The 22,232-nt window shown below is 53.5% G+C and overlaps 9 protein-coding genes across 9 annotated transcripts; 5 read left to right on the top strand and 4 right to left on the bottom strand.

The window, feature by feature from the left end:
• Positions 1–15: 15 nt before the first annotated feature.
• QC762_102730 (uncharacterized protein) lies at positions 16–3,364 on the bottom strand (the record flags this gene model as incomplete). The annotated part of the gene is made up of 2 exons (XM_062884661.1): positions 16–3,000; positions 3,071–3,364. The coding sequence occupies 2 exons, from the start codon at positions 3,362–3,364 to the stop codon at positions 16–18; spliced, it is 3,279 nt and encodes a 1,092-aa protein (XP_062747524.1).
• A 125-nt stretch (positions 3,365–3,489) lies between these two features.
• Positions 3,490–5,070, top strand: QC762_0029140 (uncharacterized protein; the record flags this gene model as incomplete). Its single annotated transcript, XM_062883198.1, has 3 exons — positions 3,490–3,892; positions 4,197–4,689; positions 4,741–5,070. The coding sequence occupies exons 1-3, from the start codon at positions 3,789–3,791 to the stop codon at positions 5,068–5,070; spliced, it is 927 nt and encodes a 308-aa protein (XP_062747525.1). The 5' UTR covers positions 3,490–3,788.
• QC762_0029150 (uncharacterized protein) lies at positions 3,899–6,247 on the bottom strand (the record flags this gene model as incomplete). Its single annotated transcript, XM_062883199.1, has 2 exons — positions 4,082–6,247; positions 3,899–3,998 (listed from the first exon to the last, which is right to left on the bottom strand). Exons 1-2 carry the CDS (start codon positions 5,830–5,832, stop codon positions 3,899–3,901), a joined length of 1,851 nt encoding a protein of 616 aa, XP_062747526.1. The 5' UTR covers positions 5,833–6,247.
• On the top strand, positions 5,759–6,104 carry QC762_0029160 (uncharacterized protein; the record flags this gene model as incomplete). Its single annotated transcript, XM_062883200.1, has 2 exons — positions 5,759–5,865; positions 5,948–6,104. 2 exons carry the CDS (start codon positions 5,759–5,761, stop codon positions 6,102–6,104), a joined length of 264 nt encoding a protein of 87 aa, XP_062747527.1.
• A 286-nt stretch (positions 6,248–6,533) lies between the features above and the next one.
• PEX2 (peroxisome assembly protein (Peroxin-2)) lies at positions 6,534–8,207 on the top strand (the record flags this gene model as incomplete). Its single annotated transcript, XM_062884662.1, has 1 exon — positions 6,534–8,207. The coding sequence occupies one exon, from the start codon at positions 6,534–6,536 to the stop codon at positions 8,205–8,207; it is 1,674 nt and encodes a 557-aa protein (XP_062747528.1).
• Positions 8,208–8,742: 535 nt separating this feature from the next.
• Positions 8,743–11,808, top strand: QC762_102760 (uncharacterized protein). Its single transcript, XM_062884663.1, has 2 exons — positions 8,743–10,808; positions 10,907–11,808. The coding sequence occupies exons 1-2, from the start codon at positions 9,169–9,171 to the stop codon at positions 11,475–11,477; spliced, it is 2,211 nt and encodes a 736-aa protein (XP_062747529.1). The 5' UTR covers positions 8,743–9,168; the 3' UTR covers positions 11,478–11,808.
• Positions 11,809–11,907: 99 nt separating this feature from the next.
• On the bottom strand, positions 11,908–13,650 carry QC762_102770 (uncharacterized protein; the record flags this gene model as incomplete). The annotated part of the gene is made up of 1 exon (XM_062884664.1): positions 11,908–13,650. One exon carries the CDS (start codon positions 13,648–13,650, stop codon positions 11,908–11,910), a length of 1,743 nt encoding a protein of 580 aa, XP_062747530.1.
• A 4,300-nt stretch (positions 13,651–17,950) lies between these two features.
• On the bottom strand, positions 17,951–21,133 carry CDC14 (cell division control protein 14). Its single transcript, XM_062884665.1, has 3 exons — positions 20,587–21,133; positions 20,130–20,438; positions 17,951–20,072 (listed from the first exon to the last, which is right to left on the bottom strand). The coding sequence occupies exons 1-3, from the start codon at positions 20,642–20,644 to the stop codon at positions 18,529–18,531; spliced, it is 1,911 nt and encodes a 636-aa protein (XP_062747531.1). The 5' UTR covers positions 20,645–21,133; the 3' UTR covers positions 17,951–18,528.
• A 93-nt stretch (positions 21,134–21,226) lies between these two features.
• QC762_102800 (uncharacterized protein) lies at positions 21,227–22,231 on the top strand. Its single transcript, XM_062884666.1, has 3 exons — positions 21,227–21,587; positions 21,694–22,171; positions 22,196–22,231. The coding sequence occupies exons 1-2, from the start codon at positions 21,556–21,558 to the stop codon at positions 21,959–21,961; spliced, it is 300 nt and encodes a 99-aa protein (XP_062747532.1). The 5' UTR covers positions 21,227–21,555; the 3' UTR covers positions 21,962–22,171; positions 22,196–22,231.
• Position 22,232: the final 1 nt, after the last annotated feature.

The following is a 22,232-nucleotide window of genomic DNA, read 5'->3' on the forward strand; positions in this document are numbered from 1 at the left end:
ATCCCCCTTCCCCCCCTATTTCGGCCCAGCAACTCCCCCCTGACTCAACCTCTGAAACCCCATCAACACCTCCCGATCAACATTAACCGCCCACTGCTGCTCAAACACACCCTCCCCACCCAACCTCTGCACCAAATCCTGCAACCTCACCTTGACAAACCCGTACGTCGCCACCGAGTGCACCGGGTCCTTGTGCGCAAACGTCCTCTCGTGAATATCCAGCGGAGTATCATACTCAAAGCTCGGCATCTCCCCCCAGACGAGGCTATCCTGCGGCCCCTCGGCCCCCCCTTGTTGCTCGGCAGTATCATCCGCCAGTTCCGTCACGATGTGCGTCCACATGGACAGATAATCCTGCAGCTTCCCCAACACGAGCTCCTGCATCGGCGAGGGCAGTTCCACCAGTCTTGTCAGGGCCAGGCAAGAGAGCTTCTCACGTTCGACATCGCCCATGGTGTCAAAGTTGGCGAACCACTGGGTCATCAACCAGGAGAGAACAGTATCGATCGGTCCGCCGTTTGTGAACCGCGACAACAGGTTGATAAACACTGTCGGGTCGGCGACGCACACGCGGGCAAAGAGGGCGTAATAGTCCGATTCTTTGAGTGTGCTGATTTTGGAGGGTTTCCGGTTGGGCCCAGTGGTCTGGGAGGATTCCCAGGCGCTGTGGAGGCCTTCGAGCATTGTGTGGACAAGGCCAATCTCAAGGAGGTCTTGGACAATAACCGTTACTCCTTGAGACCCGCCGAATTCTTCAGAGAACCGGATCATGAGTTCGATCGACTTGGCGCCGAGCTGGGCTTGGTCGAGGCTGTTGGCGTCGACGGTTTTGACGAGGGCCGCGAGGGCAGGGCGGCGGAGGGCGTCGCTGAGGAGGTCTTGTGGTGCGAGAGAGATGTACGATTTCACAATCTCGAGGCACTGGTTCGAGACGGCGGAGTCGTATTCTAGGAGGGGGAGGGCCAGCTGGACCATCTGGGTGAGCTCAGGATTCAGTGGTGGGACGCTCTGCATCAGCAATGACCTCCAGAGCTCCACCGACTCTTCAATAAGGTGAAGATGCAATGGCGAGTCGGGGTTCATCGCCTCTGCCAGGAGCGGCAGGATCAGTGGTTGATATCGCTGCGAGTCGGCCCGCATCGACATGACGAGAGCTGTCATGATGGCAAGCACCGACTGCTTGATCATGTACTCTTCACTTCCGACCGACTCCCACAACTTGGGGAGTGTCATCATGATGGTGTCTCCAAACTGCGAGACATGTTCCTCCATCCTGCTGACGATCAACCTGATCGTGTCCAAAACCGCCAGTTTTGTCTCGTCGCTCTCTACCGTTGAGAGCAAGCCGATCAAAAGCTCGAAGAAATCCGGCGCATATTGCAGGAAGGGTTCAGACTTGAACTCAAAGTCATCGGCAATATACTTGAACTGACGCGCAGCCGTAATGCGCACCACCTCATCATTGTGATCGTCAGCTGGGTTCAGCAAGTGGCGATAGATCTCAAACACCACTTTTCTGTTCGCTTCGGAAATCTTGATGGTGATCCACTGGCTTAGCAAAATAGCAATCCGGCGGCGGAGCACCTTGGCCATCGTGTCCTGTACCTGAGCATCCTTGACGAGCGTTGTGGTCAGGAAGCGATCAAAGTCAAAGTTGTGGTGCACAACGGCAGCAGCGCACCCAAGAGCACAGTAAGCGGCCTCTTTCGTGACAATGTCCATGTCGACTTTGGTGGCGAGCTCACAATAGCTGAGAAGCGGCTGACCCAACTCCCTATAGTGTGTCAACAGGTCTATCAGCAACCTCTCAGCGCATGGGCGGATAGCCCACTCGTAGGCCTGGCCCTCTGTGCGTTCCTGAGCTTCCCATTCCTCCGGGCTCTCTTCCCAGGCATCGAGATCTGACTTGCGGAAGATAAACAGCTTGCTGATGATTACCTGAACAATATCCAGAAGCAAGTCCCTGTTCAGCAATTCGACCTTGATAACGTGAATTGCTTGTGTTTCCAGCTCCTTCATTTCTGGGGTCTGGAACTTGAACGTCTGAGCCGGTCGGTAGGCGATCCCAATACAACTCCTCAGCAACAAGAGTCCCTTGAGAGCCAACTTTTCCGCCAACGGCCCCTCATGCTTGGTATTCCCTGTTGTGCTCTCTGTCTGCTTGATCCCACCAGACTTCTCAAACACCTGCGAGAAGTCCTTCACAAGATTCCAATAGGCTCTAACTAACGGAATCGAGTTTGGAAGAATCGGGAAGCTGCAGGGATGCAAGTTCGCCATATCGATGTGTAGTTTGGTAAACTGGATGAGATGCTTGCCGACGAGATCTTGGTACGGTATCGGGATCCACGATTCGTGACTGACACCGTGGAGGAATTGATCGAACTGTGTCTGTGATAGAGACCACAGCCCCTGAACCATGTTGTCCTTGTGCGGCTCCTTGTATCCAACTGTGACCAACCGCCTCAAGATCTTGAGTGCTATCAAGCTGTTTTGCATGGCATAGTCGGCGTCATCCTCGTCTCCCCGTCCTTTCATGAGGAACTCCTGCCAATAAGCCGTCTTCTCGGTGTAAATCTCTCCCAAAAGCTGGACCAGGTCCGGTGTGACCTTCTGAAGAGCGGTCTGTGACCTCGCCAACCGCGCCGTGCTGAGCTCTTTGACTATCCGGAGCATAACCAACAGGGAACCGCCGAGGTGCATGGGGTTCCCACCCCGGGCCGTTCGGGTAACGTTGATGATATTGGCGATGGCATCGGGCCAGCTATCGGGGTAATCTATCCTCACGATCTTGGCGGTAACCAGGGCGTTGTGCAGTGCGAGCTGTCTGTCCTCCTCGTCCACCGAACCTTGCAGAAGCCGAGAGCGTATGAGCTCTTTTTGTGGTGGTGGAATGGCATGTTTCGCTCTGGGTCGCCAATACTTGTCGATGCCGTTTTTGAGCACGATGATGGCGAGCCATCGAACCTCTCTTCGTAGTGACTTGTCGAGGAATATGGTCTGTTGTCAAACAAGTCCGTCAGCAACTGCAAAGTAGATTTGTGAGGAACAGCAAGTTCCCTCCACCTACCTGAAGAGTAACATAGTAGTCTGGATGCGACTCCCAAGCCTGTATCTGCTGGCCAGCAGACTGTCTCTGGGCTTGGTCGGTGGAGATGGATGCAGCTTCGAGGGTTCTGCAGAGCTCGACGGGTGTGAAGGGCGTAGCTTCGCCCGGGACTTCGATCGCGAAACTCATCGTTCTTCTGGTCTGCTCGATCGTTGATATGTTTTGCGATTTTGGAATCGAAGAGAACCGTTCAAGGTGCCTGGGCAGGTCGAAGCTTGGTGGGGGTGGACAGCCTAAAGATAGGTAGCGGGGCATAAAATCAAGTGGAGCTGTTCCGACAGGGGGGTCCTTCAACGTCGTCAGGGCAGACAGGGGTATTTGTGTTCATAAACCTTTTAATGACAATCAAAGCTTCCTGAAATCAGTCGAAAGGATTAGACCATCTCTATCAACCATCCTTCAATGCCCATCTCAGTGATCTTTGGTTTTGTTTCTCTGCCACTGCTTATCACTCAGAACCCCAAAATGACTGGATACCGAACACGGCCTCCCTTCGGCTGACACGAACACCAAAAGCTGCTTGTTTATTATTTGTCCTTCCTTCCCTCCCCCCTCATTGATACCACACCATCACCCCCCCCTTTACTCCCTCGACTGGACAGTCAGACCCAAGAAGTAGCACAAGAAACAAAGCTGTGAGAGCGTTCCACAAAGCCGATCGGCCATTGCCGAAAGTATCATGCTCTCGAAGTCTTCTTTCTCCCAGTCTGAGACAGAGAGAAAAGAGAAACAGGACCCGACCCGACAGACAGCTGCCTGCCGAGACCACCACACACGACAGATGTACGTTTATTTGTCACACAATGCAATCCCCGCAAAAGATCCCTCGTCCTCATAAAACTTCCTGCGCCCAGTTCCATCCATGTTGAAGCGGTACACCGCTCCACCCCTGTATCGTGTGTGTTATCAAAGCGGTCAGCTTGCTGAACGGCCAGTGAGGTCATGAGAGAATGGGAGAGAAGGTTGACTCACAAGTCTGTAGCGTATATGTGTCGATTCTTCCTGTCAAGAGTGATGCCGATAGCCTCGTGCAGGTTTCTGGCTAGGATCTTGTGGTCGGTATACTGGCCATCAGGGCCCCTTTCAGCCCTGTTCAAGCTGTTGCCACGAGGAAGCTCCCCTCTGTCAGTCCAGTACATGAACTTGCCTTCCTCATCGATCTCGATATCGATAGGCTCCGGCAGGCCCCGGAACAGACATTCGATGTCGGTCCTCGTAGAAGCATCATGCCCAGGAGGTGTATGTATGTTCGCCCTGAAAATGCGCCCTTTGGATCCCTTGGACGGACCCTTTTGCGTCCAGTAAAACTTCCCTTCCAATGGGGCAAGCCCGAGGCCCACGCACCACTTCGTCTGGTCGTCAAAGCCAGTCGCCCAGTCCCCGTTGCGGATGAGGACTTCCAGTCCAGAGCCATCAATGTTACATCGGAAGACGCGCATGCCTTCGCGGTCGGAAAAGTACATCTTGGAGCAGTCGTCGTCAACAGCAATCTGCTTGGGCGTGTGTACCGTGCCGGAGGGGATGATGACCTTGATGTCGCTACCGTCCAAGTTGCACGACATGATGCTGCCGTCGTTTTTGTTAGGCACACCCATGTTGCCCCAGATAATTTTACCTTCTGATGGGCAGAGAGCGATCCCGTCTGGCATGGGCTGGTGGTCCACTATGGTGCGGAGAGGGGTTTGGCCATCCGCGCTGCCCACGAGGATACGGCCACGTTGGTACACCTCCTCTGGCGCGTTGTTGAGGCCAAGGTCGAGGATGTACAAGGTCGGAGCGTGCAGGTTGTCGTAGGGAGTTTGCTGTTGGCCAGCAGTCTTGGTGGTATAACCTGGTGGGTACAGACCGCCCTTGCTGCACTTGGCCCCGAGCCTGCCCTCCTGGATGTACTTTTGGAGGAAGGCTATGACGCCTGGGTCGTGGAGATTCCGCTCCTGGATGTAGTGCTGCTCGATGAGTGACACAGTGTCCAAGCCTACTGAGTCCATCAGCTCGCATGGGGGAACACCGGTCTTGACAAACATCTCATTCCACACCATGTCGAGCTCTGCTGGTGAGGCTACCCCCTCGGATAGCACCATCAAACATTCTCGTTTGATAGCGGCCCAGACGCGGTTGAGAAGAAAGCCCGTAGACTCTCGGTGTGCCATGACTGGAAGCATGCCAGACCGTTTGAGGTGCTCTTCGAGAAAAGGAAAAATGTCCTCGTGCGTTGATCCGCTGGTCATGAGCTCGACAACGCGTATGTCGGGCGGGATGTAGTAATGCATATTCAGCATGCGCTTGGCCGTGTCAGGCTTCACTTTGGCCGCAATCTCCCGCGACTTGTAGGACGACGAGTTGGTTCCCAGTATCGTATCGGGTCGGACAACCTTTTCGAGGTCGGCAAAGGCGTTCATCTTTAGGTCGAGCTTCTCAGGCACGCATTCGATAACCAGCCACGAGTCCTCCACGGCAGGCTTCAGGTCCTGGAAACCATGAACGGAAATCTTGTCGGGGCTGACGGTGGGCTTGTACCTCCACATCTCGTTTTTGATGTACTGTAGAGCTCCATTGGTTTGCTGCGTGTCGGGATCGCGAATGTTGACCTTGTATCCGGCAGAGGCCCAGCAGGCTCCTATCCGGCGGCCTAGCACACCAGCTCCCAGGATGCCGACAGATCTGTTGATCGCCGTGGGGAGTTTCCACTTCGTCATGGTGGCCTCTTCAGTATCGGTTGCCATGAACCCACCACCAGCAAGAGAAGATAAGAAGTTGTATGTATTGATCCTGAAGATGATCTGGACAGCACAGCTCAAGACATCTCCCAAACCCCTTTTCTCCCACCTAGCTTACCAGTTCTGGTCCAAACTCTAACGTACCTATTTTCAACGGAGACCATCCCGGTGCTCTTCCATGTCATACTGGTATGCCTATGCAGCTGCATTGCTCGGCCATTGCGTCAGCAACGGAGCAGAACATTGGTACAGACCGAGTCATGGGTGAAAAGGGATAGCATCACGGCTGAATAAATGGCTGGGGTTTGATTGTTACATAATCTCACTCATTCCCAGAAAAGTCAAGAGGATGAATAGATGTCAAGAGGTGAAGTTGAAGCTGGACATCGAACCCTGGAAATCAACATTGAATCCATACCCCCTTGCAAGGATCCCCACAGTGTGATTCGTGGGGAAGGACGAAAACAAGTGGGCCGTGCCGCAACGCGCCAAGTCCGCATCCCTGAACCGTTCCGTCAGCTGCAACAGCTGCTGTCCGGATTCCAACCTCGGCTCTCTGAGTGCATCGACCGACCGCCCGGACCGACAGAAGCCATTCATTATCATGGGCGCATAGGGGGAAATGTGAAAGGAGCACCTTACGATATGCGTTTCCACCCAATAAACAAACGCCCATCTTCACTCAGCCTCGTTCAAACACCAATGCGATGAGCGATTCCAAGCCCCCCAAAGACAGCAGCAGCCCCAGCGCAGCGGTCCCGGATGTCGCTGCTGCTGCTGCATCATCATCAACAATAACACCAGCACCAGTAGCAATAACACCCCCTTCCAACCCCCAATCAGCCCACTCCTTCGCCCAAGCCCAGCAACGCCTCATTGCCCGCCGACAAGCCCGCGATGCTCAAGAAGCAGCCCGAGTAGCAGCCCAACAATCCGAATCCCAACTCCGCGCACGCATCGCCGCCTCCCAATCCCCTCTCCTCCGACGGCTCGGCGCGTCGACACTTTCACTGTGGGATACCATCTCCAGCCGGGAGGGCACTCGCCCAGCCTTCCGCGTCGGCCAAGTAGACGCCGAACTCCTCGATGAGGAACTGGTCGAGCTGATGAAGGGACAAGTAGGGGAGGCGGTTCGGTACTACGGTGGTGGGGGAGGAGGAGGAGACAACAATATCAAACATGAGTGGGATGCCGAGATATCGCTTGCCCTGAGGGCCGTGATATTCAAGCTTACCATTTGGGATCATGACGCGACGTATGGTGCTGCGCTGCAGAATTTGAAATACACAGACGCCAGACACACGGGGAGTGTCTTGGTGCCGCCGAGCAAGTGGCAGAAGGGGTTGTATGGGTTGATGACGGTGGGAGGGAGATACATGTGGTCAAAGTGGGAGAACTGGCTTAGGGAGCAGGATGGTGGTTATGATGAGCCGAGCCCGACGGTGCAGCGGCTCTCGAGCATGACGGACAGACTGTCGACGCTTCACGCCGCCGCTTCTTTTGCGTCGTTCTTGGTCTTCTTGTTACAAGGCCGCTACAGGACGCTTTTGGACCGGGTACTGCGCATGAGGCTCGCTCCACCTACCAGCCAGGTTAGCCGCGAGGTGTCGTTTGAGTATCTCAACCGCCAACTGGTGTGGCACGCCTTCACCGAGTTTTTGCTGTTCGTGCTGCCGCTGGTGGGAATCAACCGGTGGAGGCGCTGGCTGGCACGGACGTGGCGGAAAACCAAAAAGATTATGAGCACAACAGGTGGTGAAGGCGCCGAGGAGAAGAAGGGTGAATTTGCCTTCTTGCCAGAACGGACATGCGCCATCTGCTACCAGGATCAGAACCAGGCAACAAACGAGAACGAACTCATGGCTGCGGCTACTTCCAAGACTGGTGTGGTCGGATCGGCGCAGACTGATGTCACGAACCCTTACGAAACTATCCCATGTGGATGCGTCTACTGCTTTGTATGCTTGGCGACAAGAATCGAAAGGGAGGAAGGGGAAGGTTGGAACTGCTTGCGGTGCGGCGAGCTCGTCAAGGAGTGCAAGCCATGGAGTGGAGATGTGTTGGAGCCCGAGTCAAAATCACCAGCTCAGAAGACGGTTGTGTTTGCAGATGATGTCAAGGATGCCTCCGACGATGAGCAGGAGAACTCGCAGGTCTTGGTCCAGCAAGAAGATGACGATGAATACCCAGAAGAGGAAGGTGAAGAGGGAGGGGAGGAGGAGGAGGAGGAGGAGGAAGAGGGAAGTAGAAGTCTGGAAGACCTTCGGACAGAGTCAGCTAGCGAAGAATCCTCAGAACAGGAGGCTGACTCTGAGGGTGACGAATCGGAAGACTATGAGGCGGAGGAGGAGGAGTTGGGAGCGGATCTTGATGAGGACTAGTATTGTAGTAAGTATAGCGTGTGTGTTGTAAATAATGATGATACCTTAAATATGGAAGTGCTAAGTTGTGAACATGATAGATCAAAAACGTTTGCGGTGGAGGATAGAAGAAGAAAAAAGTATGGCTACAAAAAGAATCGAATCTGGGTGTCCAGAGATTTCCAAAGATTAGAATGGGAGCATTGTAGGCCAACTCACGGTCACATCCGGTAAAAGGCAGGAAATGAGTGCGTTGCTGAGCTGGCCTGCTCCGACAGTCACCGCCAGAAAGTGGGCATATAACCCAACTCATGCTCTGCTGGCCGTGCTTTCCTTTCCTTGAGACGTGGTGCCCTCACCGACAACCGTTGACCTCATCATCAGCAGTGGCTTTCTCCACACGACTCGACCCCCACAGCAGTTGGGGAATCCCCGCAATTGGTGCAGCGTTGCCTGCCCGGAAGCGAGGAAACAGGGGGTCTGCGGTAGATAACAAGCACCCCTGCCACATCTGGGCCGCGATAAGCACCACCACAGCCAACAGCCAGCCAGCGACCCAGGATTGGACCCCGAATCTCGCGTGACACAGGGCCAAAATTAACCAACAATTCATATGTAAAACAACAGAGGGCTGTGGTGACGGCATTCTATGGCCAAAAATATAATCCTCCAAGGTGCTACCACTCGACGCGGGCGCGCTCGTTTTTCTGTTTCTAGACACCAAAAACGCTGCGACATCGCAAACCTGCACCCAAGAAACCCCAATAAGTGGATTCTGAACAACTCATAGGCCCAACCAACCACCCACTTTACGCGCTTGTTGCGCTTCCAGTCCCTCTCCTCGACAGTTCACGATACTAATCATCAGTCTTTGCAACGAATACGACATGCCTCTGTTATGACTGTGTCAGCGTCTATACCAGCAACAAAAATAGACCCCAAAAACTTTATTATTTCACCAAGACCAAAAACCACCAAGTAGATGGGAATATCCTCCAGCAAATCCCCACCACCACCACCCCCAGGCGGAGGTATAAGCGGGGCAAACTGGCATAACAGCAACCACTACCACTACAACAACTACCAAAGTAATAGTAATAACCGCTACGACGACAACAACAACAACCGGCGATTGCTCGGACCAAAACGACCCCGAGTAAAATCCCGGTCTTCCCTCCCAACCTCCCAAACACCAGTGGCCCAGCCCACTATGCCCTCCTTCTTCTCCTTCGAGCAAGGATCCGAACGCACCCAAAACGTCCGCTTCTTCAACGGCGAATCCTCCCCTCTCCTCGGCCGGTTCCGCGCCGTTCCTCGACCAAACACCACCTTTGGCGGCCCTCATAGGACGAACACGGGCGGTAGCATCAGTAGTATTGGTAGCGGTCCGACAGGCGGGAGGGCGAGGCACTACCACCCGCCACGAGGAGGAGCGCAGGCTGGGATAATAAATGAGCCCGGGTGGAGGGGCAGTGTTCATGTGGGCTATGGGGCTATCGTAGCTGCTGAGGCCGAGGCGGAGGAGGAGGCCGGGGACGGGGATGATGAGGCGGAGAGTGACTCGGATGATTCCCAGGGCCCGGGGTGGAGGAGGATGGGGAAGGGGACCAGGAGGTTGAGGAGGGTGATGAGACGGATGAGGGATACGTGGGTTGATCCCAAGGCGGGAGTGGTGAGGAGGCTGGTGGACGTTTGGTGGAGCAGATGGGCTGTGCTGGTGGTGCTACCTGCTAGTTTGGCTGTGGCATGGTGCGCGATACCATTCCCGCAGTACCCCCTCCCGTGGGACGACGACGACAACTCTGGAGTACCTGGGCAGGCCCCTAGCGGGAAGGTGCCCGGTCACGGAGCAGCAAGGGTGCAGGTCAACTTTTGGTTCTTTTTGTTTGTCTACTACAGCTTCTACAACCTGACGGCCTTGATTTGGATCACCAAGGTTTTCAACATTTACAGCCTCAACTGGTGGCCGCAGTCTCTCGGCTTTCCTGTCACTGTCTCCGCCATCGCCATCCTGTCGCTTGCGGCGCCGCTACCGCTCTACCTGGTTCCTGAGGCGAGATGGCTGACGGCGCACAACACGGTGTGGATCTCGTGGACATTCTGCATCATGGCCATGCCCGTCGCTATCGCCTTTTTCATTCTCTTGACCAACGAGCGCCATCTTGGCCTCCGCCATTCTTTGTCAGAGACTCAACGCATCTTCACCTCATCCTGGTGGACGGGCGAGCGTGAAGACACCATTTCCAGGAGAGAAAGACGTCAGCGCGCTGCCCTGGACCCAAGCGCATTCGATCCTAACGCTGATCCTTCGCAAATCGGGTACAACGACGCTCGATACCAGCCCCGAGCGCGCAGGATAAGACGGCGGTGGTTACCGGCCAGCTTTGTCAGATTTGTCTGGTTCTGTCTCGCGTTGTTGATCGGCTTGCTGGCCTATGTTATTGGAGAGGCCTATGCCGAGATTTACCTCCGGACGCTGCCGCATAACAACTTGGAGACGATTGTGTATGTGTATGGCTGGATCTCGACCGTTCACCTGCTCGACGGGTTGACGGGGTGGATTTTGGGCGGGCAGGAGGGGGAGAGGGTGGGGAGTTACCCCCTGAGTTGGATTTTCAAGCTGTAAGTTTTTTGTTGCGCTCCATCCAATTTTCTTTTATTTTTTTATTTTTTTTGTGGTTGCGTGATACTGATACTTTTTTCTTTTTGGCTGTAAAAAGATACTTTATGCTCACGTACCAAACCTACGTCCGCGCCCTATACGCCCGCCTCCGCGATCCCAAACAGTTCATGTACCTCCAGATCCTGTCATCAACCAGCCTCATCGTCGTGACCCCCATCCTGATGTCCCGCTCAGTCCACTGGGTGTTCTCCATCCTCGGACTAAACGGGCAGTCGTATGGCTCTTACCAAAAGATTTGCATACGCAACGTCTTCATCCGCTTCATGGCCGAGAACGCGTCCATGCTCGCCTTTTTGGGGAGCGTGGTGGTGTTGCACTTTGGGGCGAACAAGGATGTGTACCCGTACTTTTCGTTTGACGGCGCGGACGAGACGGAGCAGTACACATTTAACCTGACGTTCAAGGCGTCGAGCATCACTTGGGCGTGCGAGCTGGCGGCGAGCTTTGTCGTGGCGGGGCTGATCAGGTTGATTTATGGGGTTAGTGTGGTGGTGGAGGGGAAGCTGGACTTTGCGGTTTGGCCGGAGCTGTTGCCGACGGCGGTGGCGGTGACGCTGCATGTGCTGCAGAATATGTTGTTTTCGATCGTGAGGTTGCAGTTTAGATGAGGGTGTGGGAGAAGGTGGGTTGGTTTATGAAAGTATGTGGATATGGCAAGAGTAATTTTGTAAACGGATGAGTAAAAGAGTGTATGAACGGGTTGACGGTATGGGTTTGTTTATAAAGGGGGAGGGAAGTTTGGCTTGTTTTTTTCCGTGCACGGTTTGCATGATACCCCCCCCTTTTCTTTTTTACTTTTTCCTTTTTAGTTCTCTCGTTTTTGAGCATTTTCAAACAGAGTTGGAGCGCAAGTTATTCGTGAAGAGTATGAATAGTCATGAGGAGTATATATGAGAGATATGAGTTATGTATATATGACGAGCTAATAAATACTCTGTTGGTATAACACGGAGAGCCTGCTCCTTGGTCTTTGCAGTGTGTTGAAAAATATTGAACAAAAGAATTGAAGAAAAAGACAACCCGACCACAGAATAATGTCTAGGCACCTCTAACCCTCTTCTTCTTTGACCCCCGCGGACTGTCCTGGGCATTTCCCAACGAGGCCGTCCGTTTCGAGCCTGCAGTCGCACCTCGAGTGCTCCCTCTCCCACGAGCGGCACCCCCTCTACCAGGCCGGGAAGAGCTAGGGAGCTCGGGTGTGAGAAACTGCGGACTGTTTGAGCCCCCAACTGGTGTCGTACGCTTTGGCCCTTCCTCCTCCGTAGGCGTTTGAACAAACAGCGGTGGTGGTGGTGGAACCTGAGGCTCGTCCATAGGAGGCGTCTGGCTCCTCCGCCTTGAACTCTCCCACGCATTGGCAGCATGACCAACAGCCTTGTGGCTCCTCATCCGGGATATCAAGCCCCGCATGTTGGCGACATATGTCGTCGGAGCCCCATGACGGCCGAGCAACTCCATGATACCCTCCAGCTCCTCAATGAACTGGCTCTGGTCGACGAGAAGCTCAAGGGCGCTGTACACAAAGCCCGTGTCGTGGTTTCCAACCAGACGCATAAAAAGATTTCGATCGTCCGGTGTGTCGCCGCCGTGCGAGTCGACGTTTCGGCTGACGACTGCCTTTAGGATGCTCACGAGCGAGCGGGCTGCCGAGGCTCGGGCTGGTTCAGACAATGGATCCGATCCGCGAGAGACGAGCAGCTCGATTTTGCGGACACAGTGTTGGACCTGCGTAGCTGCCCAGTGGACATCGCGTGGACCTTCGACAGTCTTTTCTTTCTGAGAACGAACCGAGGTGGCGGGTGTGTTTTGGAGAGAGGAGGAGTAGGTCTCGAGCTCGGAAAGAATTCGGGATACCCGCCGTTCCATGGCCCGGAAAGGCTCAACGGCTGGACCCGATGACTCCAACTCTGTCCGAACCCACTCAGAAAGCGAATGCGAGGACAAAAGGAGAGAAAAAAGGGTGGCCTCGAGGTCGCCACGACGTATTGGTGACGTGTAGTGTGAAGTCCCAAGATCTGGTCTGTAGGTGTCAAGCTCTTGGGGTTGCACACCAGCTAGTGCCGCAACCATCTCGCGAGCCTCTTGTATTCGTGAGCGCGATGGATCTGAGGTGTCGTTGTCTGGGTCAAAGATATCACAATGAAGGTCGTCGGCAAGAATGTCGAGGCGGATGCGAGAGATCTGGTCGAAAGGATCTTGAAGTTGCTCAGGATACCCATAGTCGGTGAGAGTAAGGCTGGCTTCAAGGTCGTGGTCGAAGAGGGCTTGTTTCGATATCCTGTCAAACAACCAGATAAGGTGTTTGCAGGGTTTTTGGTTCCGGTATCTGGCGTCGGGGCACTCGCAGCGAGGTGTTGAGTACGTCTTGCTGTTTTTTGAGCCAATTCGAATAGAGCATGGTACCGTTTCCTGCATCTGGAATGCGTAGAAGAAGCCACCCTCGGCGTCATCTTCCTCTTTTATGCCGCACAACTCTAGAGATATCTGTGGTGGTCCCGGTGTCGAGACCTGATGGTATAGTCCTCGAACCATCTGCTGGGTTTTGTGCGGTAGTTGTGAGATATCATATCTGAAACCACCCGGTGATGATATCACACCTCGGTCGCTGTCATCATCATCTTCCTCCTCGTCCTCCTCCCACTCATTTGTGTCGTCATGTCGTTCGGATCCGGACATGGAGGGGCTCGTCCTCGGTGATTGAGTCGGAAATCTGGCCTGTGCCATTGTTGGTGTACCTTCGAGAGAAAGCATGTTCATGCCCGTAGTGGGGGAGATGGACATTGAAAGCAGTCAAGCTAAGAAAGAAAGGCAGAACACGGAGTGATGATGTGTGTCAAACCGGGCCAGAAACATCAGAGCAGCGTGTGATGTCACAGCAACCGGGAAGGAACTTCTTTATGTGATTGGCAAAGGGGCTGAGGTAGTAGCGTCGACGACGATAGTCATGGTGATGAAGAGCCCATACATGCGGCCCAGTGCTCCGCTGGGATTTGACTGTGGACCGGATCGACAGACGCACAAAAGGATAGGACAGGCCGCCAGCGAGATAATGACAAGATAGCCGCGAGGACAGAAAGGGGAAGGCCAACTAGGTCTCGGGAGGGGAGGGCAGGACACTTCTTTTCATGGACACCGAGCCCCGAGCCGAATGCTTGTTGGAAGTGAGTCGTCCATGGTCATAGATCCAAGGAATGTAACTTGTCCCAGCATTCTCGGGTCGGGCCCCTATTTTGCAGCAACTCGCATGTACCCGTCATTGCTAACCCCCATGGAGGCGGGGATGTAAATCGCACCAGGCAGCCTTCCCTGCTAGCCGAAGGCCAGAGTACGAGCGAGACACAAAGAATACGGGACTGTTGGAAGCAAAAGCCAAGTGATTGCTTAGCATCGCTGCGGCTTAGATTTCGCTAGAAAACTGATGAAACCTCAAGATCGGGTGAAGCTATATTCGGGAAGGAGTCTGACGGATTCCATCTCAAGTTGTCAAGCGGGAAGAGAGCCCAAGGATCCGGCAGTTGGAGGGGCCTGTCGCAAGCTGGGTCAAACTCGATGATACCATGTGTGTCAGTGATGGACAAACGTGCCAAAGGGCAGCTTTCCAGTCGTCTGCTCGGCTGCTGTTTGTGGCTTCACTGCAGGAAAGGAGTCGAAGGATGGATGGTGTGGGAGTTGATGGTGCCAAGACAGGCCCCCAAGGCCCACAAGGCCTGATTCTGGGCCGCGTTGAGTGGCTCGTGCCTCAGCCACGCCTTCTCTTACACCCCATTGGTTGGAATTAGCGGATGTATCGTCAGCCCTGTGACCCCTGTTCTACTGTTTCTCTCAAGCCCCAAAGCCACAACCTTTTGATGTTGGTCCGTCCTCCGAACGAACTGCCCGGTACTCCTACAATGCAAATCAGCCTTGCCTTGCCAATTGCGACAAGTCTTCTTATCGATTACAAGAGCACCTATTATGCGGCCGCTTTTCCCGGCCCTCCTCAACCGTCCCATCGCCGTTTGGACTTAGCATTTATCGCCAGGCCTCTCGATCTTGCGATCTTCACCCATCCACTCCAAGCCCCCTTTCCCACATGATAGCGCCAACAGACTTCTGGAATATTGTACATGTCACGTCACCACTGTTCCAGTCCAAGAATGGCGCACGCAGACGACTGGGATCAGGTGACTTACCACCTCGCTTGCCGTCGATTCATGTCAACACTTCCCAGCCATTTCAAGTTCTCCGCGTTTCCCGAGGCGCCCCTTCATCCCGAGAATGCTTCGCCTCAAAGAACCGACTAACGCAAAAAGAATAGGGTAAACTTATTAACACAGTAAAAACGATCAGCCTTGGATCCGTTCGTCCACTGTGTCGGCAGCACCGTGGTGAGGGTGGTTTACTTGAGGCCATCTTCACATGTCGAGGCATCCCATATTGCCCCTGGGTCAGGTAATGAGCAATATTGGGACATATCATCAATGACGGGTTCTAGCCAATGAATTCATATCATCAACATCTTCCAGAAGAGAGCGGTTACGCTCGCCTATCGCGTCAAGGCCGGCCTCAAACACCGGCCTTAAAACCGGCCTTCAGGGCCAACATCTAGCTCCATCGGGCCGTTATCTCCCCACAACTCCCGCTTCCCTGGAGATCACTAGAAAATGAGCTGAAGTTTGAAATTTTCATTTATATCCAATCATAGTCTACGGCGAGCACTACCGGCGGCGTGCCCCTTTCGGTTGTAATTGACGCGAGTCATCGCCAAGTCTGCGCCGCAGGAGCTGTCTGCACCTGGAAAAGGAGTCAAATGAAACCCCGGGGACTCCACGATGTTCTTGATTGTAAGAGGATACCACCGCCTTGGGACAAGAGATTACACCTTGCTGGCAAGCAGCTTTTGTCGGCCGCTGCAAATCAACCCCTGAGTCCATCGGAGAAGCTCTGCCGGTCTCTCCAAGCTTCATAGACAGTGCCCAACTTCATACGAATCAACCAAGGCTTAGGAATCCACACGTAAAATATTTGCTTGCTAACCATGTGGTTGAACGGCAACAAACATACGTTCGATTTCCAAGATATTGCTCCTGTGCCTCACGGGAGCGCCCGGGAGTCCGAGACAGTTGTGAAGGCACCCGACTGGTCGTACCCCGCCCGTAGGGCTGATGATATCACTGCATTTCATGTCCTTCCTGCAAGGTTCGTGTTGTGCTCCCTTCATGCAGATATCAGAGCTTCCCGCAATTCTCGAAGTCTCCGATCCGCTCAGGACTGCAAGCGCTTACCCCCTTATCAGTCAGTTCACGGGGGATCACCGGAAACAAAGAATGAAATCTTCACGTCATCAAGGGTCTCAAACAACTCGATAGCAACCAACAGACCCGAACCGATATGTCACTCGGTTTGATCAACCAAAAGTTTGATCCCGAGGTGCGGTGACAGAACCACCAGCCTTGACAAGCAAAGTATGTTTGTCACTGGCCGGCTCGCCTGTCAAAAGAACAATTTGTCACACGTAGTTGACATACCTGACAAGGTCAGGATTCAGCCTTGCAAGTCCCTTTTGGGAAGGCTACATCTGATTGGTTAGCGCCGGACATGCCCGGCTTTTTCGGGAGATGTACATTCGGGGGAAGGACACATGCGACCAGACCCGGGGATATGGTAACGGAGGGCCGAGAAGTGTAAACACCACCTCCCCGACTGCCCGATTCAACGAAACTTTTTATATAGCTATTCTTGTCGTGTGGTTTGCTCCGCCTCGTGATCATAGGCGGCCGATGGTGATGCAGGAGAATGTGACTATTCTCATCAGGTTGTCGATGTCCCGGCCGAGAGGAGGATATTTGACACCCTACAGTGCTTCGGCATGTCCGTTGTAGTGAAACCGCAACACCCAGGAGGGAGTCCATGCTCATTCTATTCTGTAATGTATTTGGGCTTCATTGGGTCATTGCTACCTAGCCCAATTCATCACCCTGGTCACTGGCCGATGCGTTCACCAACTAGGTGGTTACCAAGGATACAGCTCTCCCAGATACACTCATCAGTAACCAATTTGATACATGCACCATCACCCTCTCATCACACCGCACAGGCAGAAGCACCGTACCAGGGAACTAAGTAGGCCACCTCACTCACCTCCGCTCTAGACCAACACGACTCACACACCACCGCTCACCAAAAGATACTTCGGTTGAGCAGAAAGATATACACTCTCATATTAGCTTCCTTATCAACAACAAATCCAATCCAACCACCACACCAATCCCCCCCTCCCCGATCACACCGAGAAGTGCCCATCTATCATGTACTCACCTCACCGCTGACCTTGCTGTCACCAGACAGACCATCGCTCCTTTTGATCACCGATTCCCCCTCCTCACCCTCCCATCCCAAACAGGCACCCACCGCGACCCCTTTCTAACCTGCTCCATTTCATTTTCACATCAGGATGTATTCCAACACATGTCTCTTTAATCATAGACTCTCTTTGACAATAATATCTCCTGAGGCATAGAATCTCCTCAGGTCCAAAGTCAGGTGGTTTAAGTCATGGAGAGAAAGGTGCCGAGTAGATAGCCTGCTCCATAAGCAACGGATCAAAGAACCCAACCTAGACGAGGAATCTTTAGCTGCTTTTCACGTCAGACTTACCGCGACGAATGAGGCTCATGGGTGTTTACGTTCAAAGAACAGAACTTCCCGGAACACCACATTGGCCATTGCATTGCCACCAGATACCCCTAGAGAGAGCTGAGAGAGCCTAGCCATTGTAATGAAGCCATGCTGCTGGACCAGAGCTTTGACCAAAGCTCGTGTCACAGGATGAAAAGAACTCTGAGCTGCTTCTTGATAAACAAGTTGACCATTCACAGACACACAGTTCATCAAAAGCATAAAAGTCAGTAGTAGTAATACTCCAATTGCTACCTCTTGCACCCCCCCTCCCCGCCCCCCTTTACCCCCCTTAATCCCTACAGCATATCCCAAATGCCTCTTACAAGAGTAATCTCCACATATATGCAAACAATAAACCCAACCCAACCCAACCAAAACAGTGTACCTTACACTTCAACAGAAAACCCCCCTCCCTCCCTCCCTTTCCTTCCAAGCTCAAGAAACCCAAGCCCATTATATAACCCCCCTTTCCCAGTCCCGTAAACGCCAGAAACCTCTCCTTCATCAACCAGCATAGCAAGAACCCCCCCTAAAAACCCCTTGCCCGTCCTCCCACAAGCGAATCACCGCCATAGGCGAGAGAAGATACGATACCTAAAACAACAAGGCACAAAAGGGCAGGAGAGCCCCAATCCACTGCAAATCCAGAGTCGAGAGAAGTATAAAAAACAAACAACCCGCTTTCCCATCAATCCCAATTCACACAGCCCACCCAACACTCCCCGCCCACCAAACAAACCCAGATTTTTCTAAAACTCAACAACACCCAAGCTCTCTCTTGCCCCGCTAAACTAAACAGAACCAAATGCATGCCCAGTGTCGCAAAGTCAAAGTCGTGCCATGCTAGTTGAATGATAAATTGAAAAAGAACGCAGAGAAAACCTTGTGTGGTGGGTTGGTTGTGCAGCAGTGCCATGTCGTCATCGTCAAAAAGTCGTCATCAAGAGTCGTTACAGTCAGTCGTACATTAGTCAACCAGTCAAACGAAAAAGCCCATTACTATTGGAGCCCGGCACTGATCTTCCTCTGTGTCGTGACCGGAGACACATGACTCGCGCTCCCTACCCGCCCGCTGGTCTTGCGAACGCCCGTGGGAGCCACGGCGCCTTGCCTCTTGGGATTGCTGCTGCCTCCGCGAACCTTGGTCAGAACCCCAGACGCGGAACTAACTCGCTGGGCTTGCTCGTAAGACTTGGTTCTGGCTGCTCCGGTGCCGATGTTCTCGATATCGTTGGACGCATCGTTGTCGACGACTTGATAGACGGTTGTGGTGGTTGTTGTTTGTTGGCTGACGGCACGCTCGCTGGTACGGCGATCCGGAGACACTGACGCTGAAGCCTTGCGATGAGAGCGCATTCGCAAATACAACTCCTCGTCCGACTCGTTGCCCTGCGACGTCCGGTGCATCGAGATGATCTCGGTTTGGGTCTCCTCGACGGCGCGCTCCTCCTCGACAGTAGCGACAACAGTGGCGGTGTTGCGGCCATACCCAGCACGAGCAGTCTTTCTCGGTTGACCTGGTGTCGGCGCAGGAAGATAGTCTTCCTTGTTGTCCCGAGCATTGTCAACCGAATCCATCTCGCCGAGTGGTGTGCGCCCTGCGCGGTTGGGAGGGGTGGCGACGCCATTCTTGCTCGCACCACGAGCAGCCTTTTGGACCGCACGGTTGGGAGTCTGGGGTACACCCTTGGCCGCGTTGGCAGCCATCTCCTTGCGGAGCCTCCTCTCGATGCGCTCCTCGAGCCACCATTCCCGGAAGACACCCTGGTTCAAGTGAAGCCAGTGCTGCTGGGGGCCAACGACCATGCCCGGACGCATGAAGCGCATGTAGGCGATGACCTCGTTGGCGGTGAAGCCATATCTGTAAACGAGGTAGGCACCAATCAAGCAGCCAGTGCGACCGAGACCAGCCTTGCAGTGAACAGCTATGCCCTTCTTCCTGACCGTGATCATCTCGTGAGCCAAGCGAATGAATTTGCGCACAGTGGAAAGAGGTGGGCAGGTGCCGTCCTCGAAGATCATGTCGATGTGCTGGATGCCAAGAGCCTCAAAGTACGAGGCATTGTAGAGAACCGAGTTGAGGCGAACCACGAGTCCAATATTCCTCTCGGTAAAGTGTGTCAAGACATTGCGAAGGGGCTGGTTGATAAAGGCGTCCGACTCGATCTGGGCAAGGTTCTTTGGAAGCAGCTCCCAACCTTCCGTGCCTTCTGGCGTCTTGGCCACCTCGGCGGTCTGTGGGGAAGCAAAAGCAAGGAAGCTGGGCGAGATCCAGTTGAAATCGCCGTTCTCGACCCGCTCAAACTTTTCGTATTCGTCGAGATCAAAGTTCTCAAGAACGCAGCAGCCCTCCTCCTTGGCCTTCCACACACCATAAACGACATCCTGGACAGTGATGCCATAGTCGGCCTGACTATAGCCGGCATCTCTGAAAGGCATGAGGGGGGGGTCGACTTGCGCAACAGGCGCGAGGGCCAAATGTGGTGGCCATGACTGAATCAAAACCATGTAGCAAGCGAGAAGGCAAGAAGCATTGGCACGGCCTACGAACACGTGGTTAGAATGGAGAAGAAAGCTTTCAGACACAAGATCAAACATACTGCGAGGATCAGCTCTGCTCCAGAAAACAATGGGCCTGTCCTTGTTCTCCTTCGCTCCGAGGATCTCGTGGAACTGCAGCGCAAAGCGGTAGAGATGTCCAATGTGAAGCGGGCCAAAGTCGTGGTGGAAGGCGTTGTAGAGAAGAGTATCATCTACTGTGAAATAGTAGGGCTGCTTGTAGTCTTGGGCGGGAGTGGGCTCGACATTGCGCTGCGATCGCTTCCTAGGTGACCGAGGAGCTTGGTCGGGGTAGGGAAACAACGTGTTGGCATCGGGCGCCTCGGTGTAAGCGGCGAGATATAAGCGGTCTTTTTGAATTGTCAGCCAGGTGATCGGGTAGCCAGGGAGAGGTAAAGAATATTTGACAATTCTGCGGTGACGATGCTGAAGATAACGAGACTCCATGATCCGGTGATACAAGATGCAAAACAAGCCATTGGCAACAATTGAACATACCAGGAATGTACTCGATAATTTGCCCCATATTGCTGGCGTAGCGGGTGGAAGGTGCCATCTCTTCGTGGCTCGTCGCTGCGGTCGACGGTGGTGGGATATTCGGTAGGTGAGAATGCGCGCAAGTGCATGTACCCGTGGCGGCTTCTCGACTTTCGATCAACAATGCAGGTCAAGGTTGCTGCTTTCCAAATGATGCTCTTTTTCTAGAAATTGGTCGCAGTGGGTGGGGGGTAAAAGGTAAGGGAGGCAGGTGTCGTTGAAGTCGGTGAGGACGCGCAAAACCGGTTCTACTGCAAGAATGAGGGTGGCTGGGGACTGATGTCAACAACGACTGGGGTCGACAATGCGCGCGAAGGAGCCTAAGGTAGGCTGGGAAGAACCTTGGCTCTCTCTCTGTTAAGACCAACGACGGCCGGCGGCGCAAAAATCAGTGACGATGATGCTGTTTGCAATTGGGAAGGAGAGCATGTGGGCAGCCTACGTTCCGCGAGAAAGGTTTTATCGACAGGAGCCAGTGACCCAAGTGTATTTTGACCTTTGTTATTCCAGCCCATTTGCACGGGGGTCTCGTCTCCAGGGGACCGCTCCACAACAACGGCAAAATCGGGTCGCTCTGCCCTCGTGGACCAATCATATTTCTCATTTTCGTTTCCAGATTCTCATCACCACAGCAACCAGCCCCCAAGCTTCCCTCCCCACATCAGTTAAGCTCGCTAAGGGCCATCACAGACAGGGGTTTTTAGGTAGCCACCCTTCGCCCCCCTTCCACACTGTTGGCATTCCTCAGCTATCTTATCGCCCGAAACCTGCCCCACCATCCACAGCACCACGCTCTTCAGCATCGTCATCCGTCACAAGCCAGTAGCTCCGCCCTTGACGAACTTTTACACTTTCGTTAGCTGCCAGACCGTCTTTTTCTCCTCTTCCTAGTCCAGGAAACAAAAAAAAGAAGACAGAAAAGTAGCAACCATGTCAACCGAATTAACTTATCCCTGTTCTCTGTATGTCTTTTTCCCCCATCTTATCTGGTGTGTCTAGCAAGATGAGCGCAATCTAAAATAATCACCCCGCCACTAATCAATCACTGCTTGCTTGCTTTCAACACAGAAGCCTCGATGTCCCCTTTCCCGACGCAAGACTTGCCAATGTTGCGCTCCAGGCTCTCGGAGTAGACAAGGAACTATCTACGCTCGTTCAAAAGGAGTTATCGGCCGTTGACTCGACGCTCAAAGTTCGGTACAAGGCGACAACAAACAGGATGCTGCGCGTGGCTGTCAACTCGTTCTTTGACAGCTTGGCTCTTGTGTTGGAGGTGATGGAACAGTTGGATGTGGATGTAATAGAGGCTAGAAAGGCGGAAGAAGAGACTGGTTGAAACGGCAAGCTGCAACTGTGAATCACCAGAAACATGAGGCAACTCAAACCACCGTGCCGAGCCGCAAGAGATGATGGGGACGGTCAAGACTATTAGGCATGTGAAAGTTAACTGTGCAACCTATAGAGAAAGGCGCGCTTGCTGCATTGCTAGCCTCAAGAGGCACAGCATCACGGGAGCATTCGCCGGAACATCAACATCAACATCAACATTAACATCAACATCAACATCAACATCATCAGGGGCACGACAAAGGCGTTTGTAGGCCACC

Source organism: Podospora pseudocomata, assembly GCF_035222375.1.
Source record: "Podospora pseudocomata strain CBS 415.72m chromosome 1 map unlocalized CBS415.72m_1.2, whole genome shotgun sequence".
Lineage (NCBI taxonomy): Eukaryota > Fungi > Ascomycota > Sordariomycetes > Sordariales > Podosporaceae > Podospora > Podospora pseudocomata.

Coding starts and splice junctions, on each gene's coding strand:
- CDC14 (XM_062884665.1), bottom strand. CDS start 20,644: ATGGCACCTTCCACCCGCTACGCCAGCAATATGGGGCAAATTATCGAG. Junction 20,439..20,586: donor AATTATCGAGTACATTCCTG/GTATGTTCAATT, acceptor CAATTCAAAAAG/ACCGCTTATATCTCGCCGCT. Junction 20,073..20,129: donor GAGCAGAGCTGATCCTCGCA/GTATGTTTGATC, acceptor ACGTGTTCGTAG/GCCGTGCCAATGCTTCTTGC.
- QC762_102800 (XM_062884666.1), top strand. CDS start 21,556: ATGTCAACCGAATTAACTTATCCCTGTTCTCT. Junction 21,588..21,693: donor TTAACTTATCCCTGTTCTCT/GTATGTCTTTTT, acceptor CTTTCAACACAG/AAGCCTCGATGTCCCCTTTC.
- QC762_102760 (XM_062884663.1), top strand. CDS start 9,169: ATGGGAATATCCTCCAGCAAATCCCCACCACCACCACCCCCAGGCGGA. Junction 10,809..10,906: donor CTGAGTTGGATTTTCAAGCT/GTAAGTTTTTTG, acceptor GGCTGTAAAAAG/ATACTTTATGCTCACGTACC.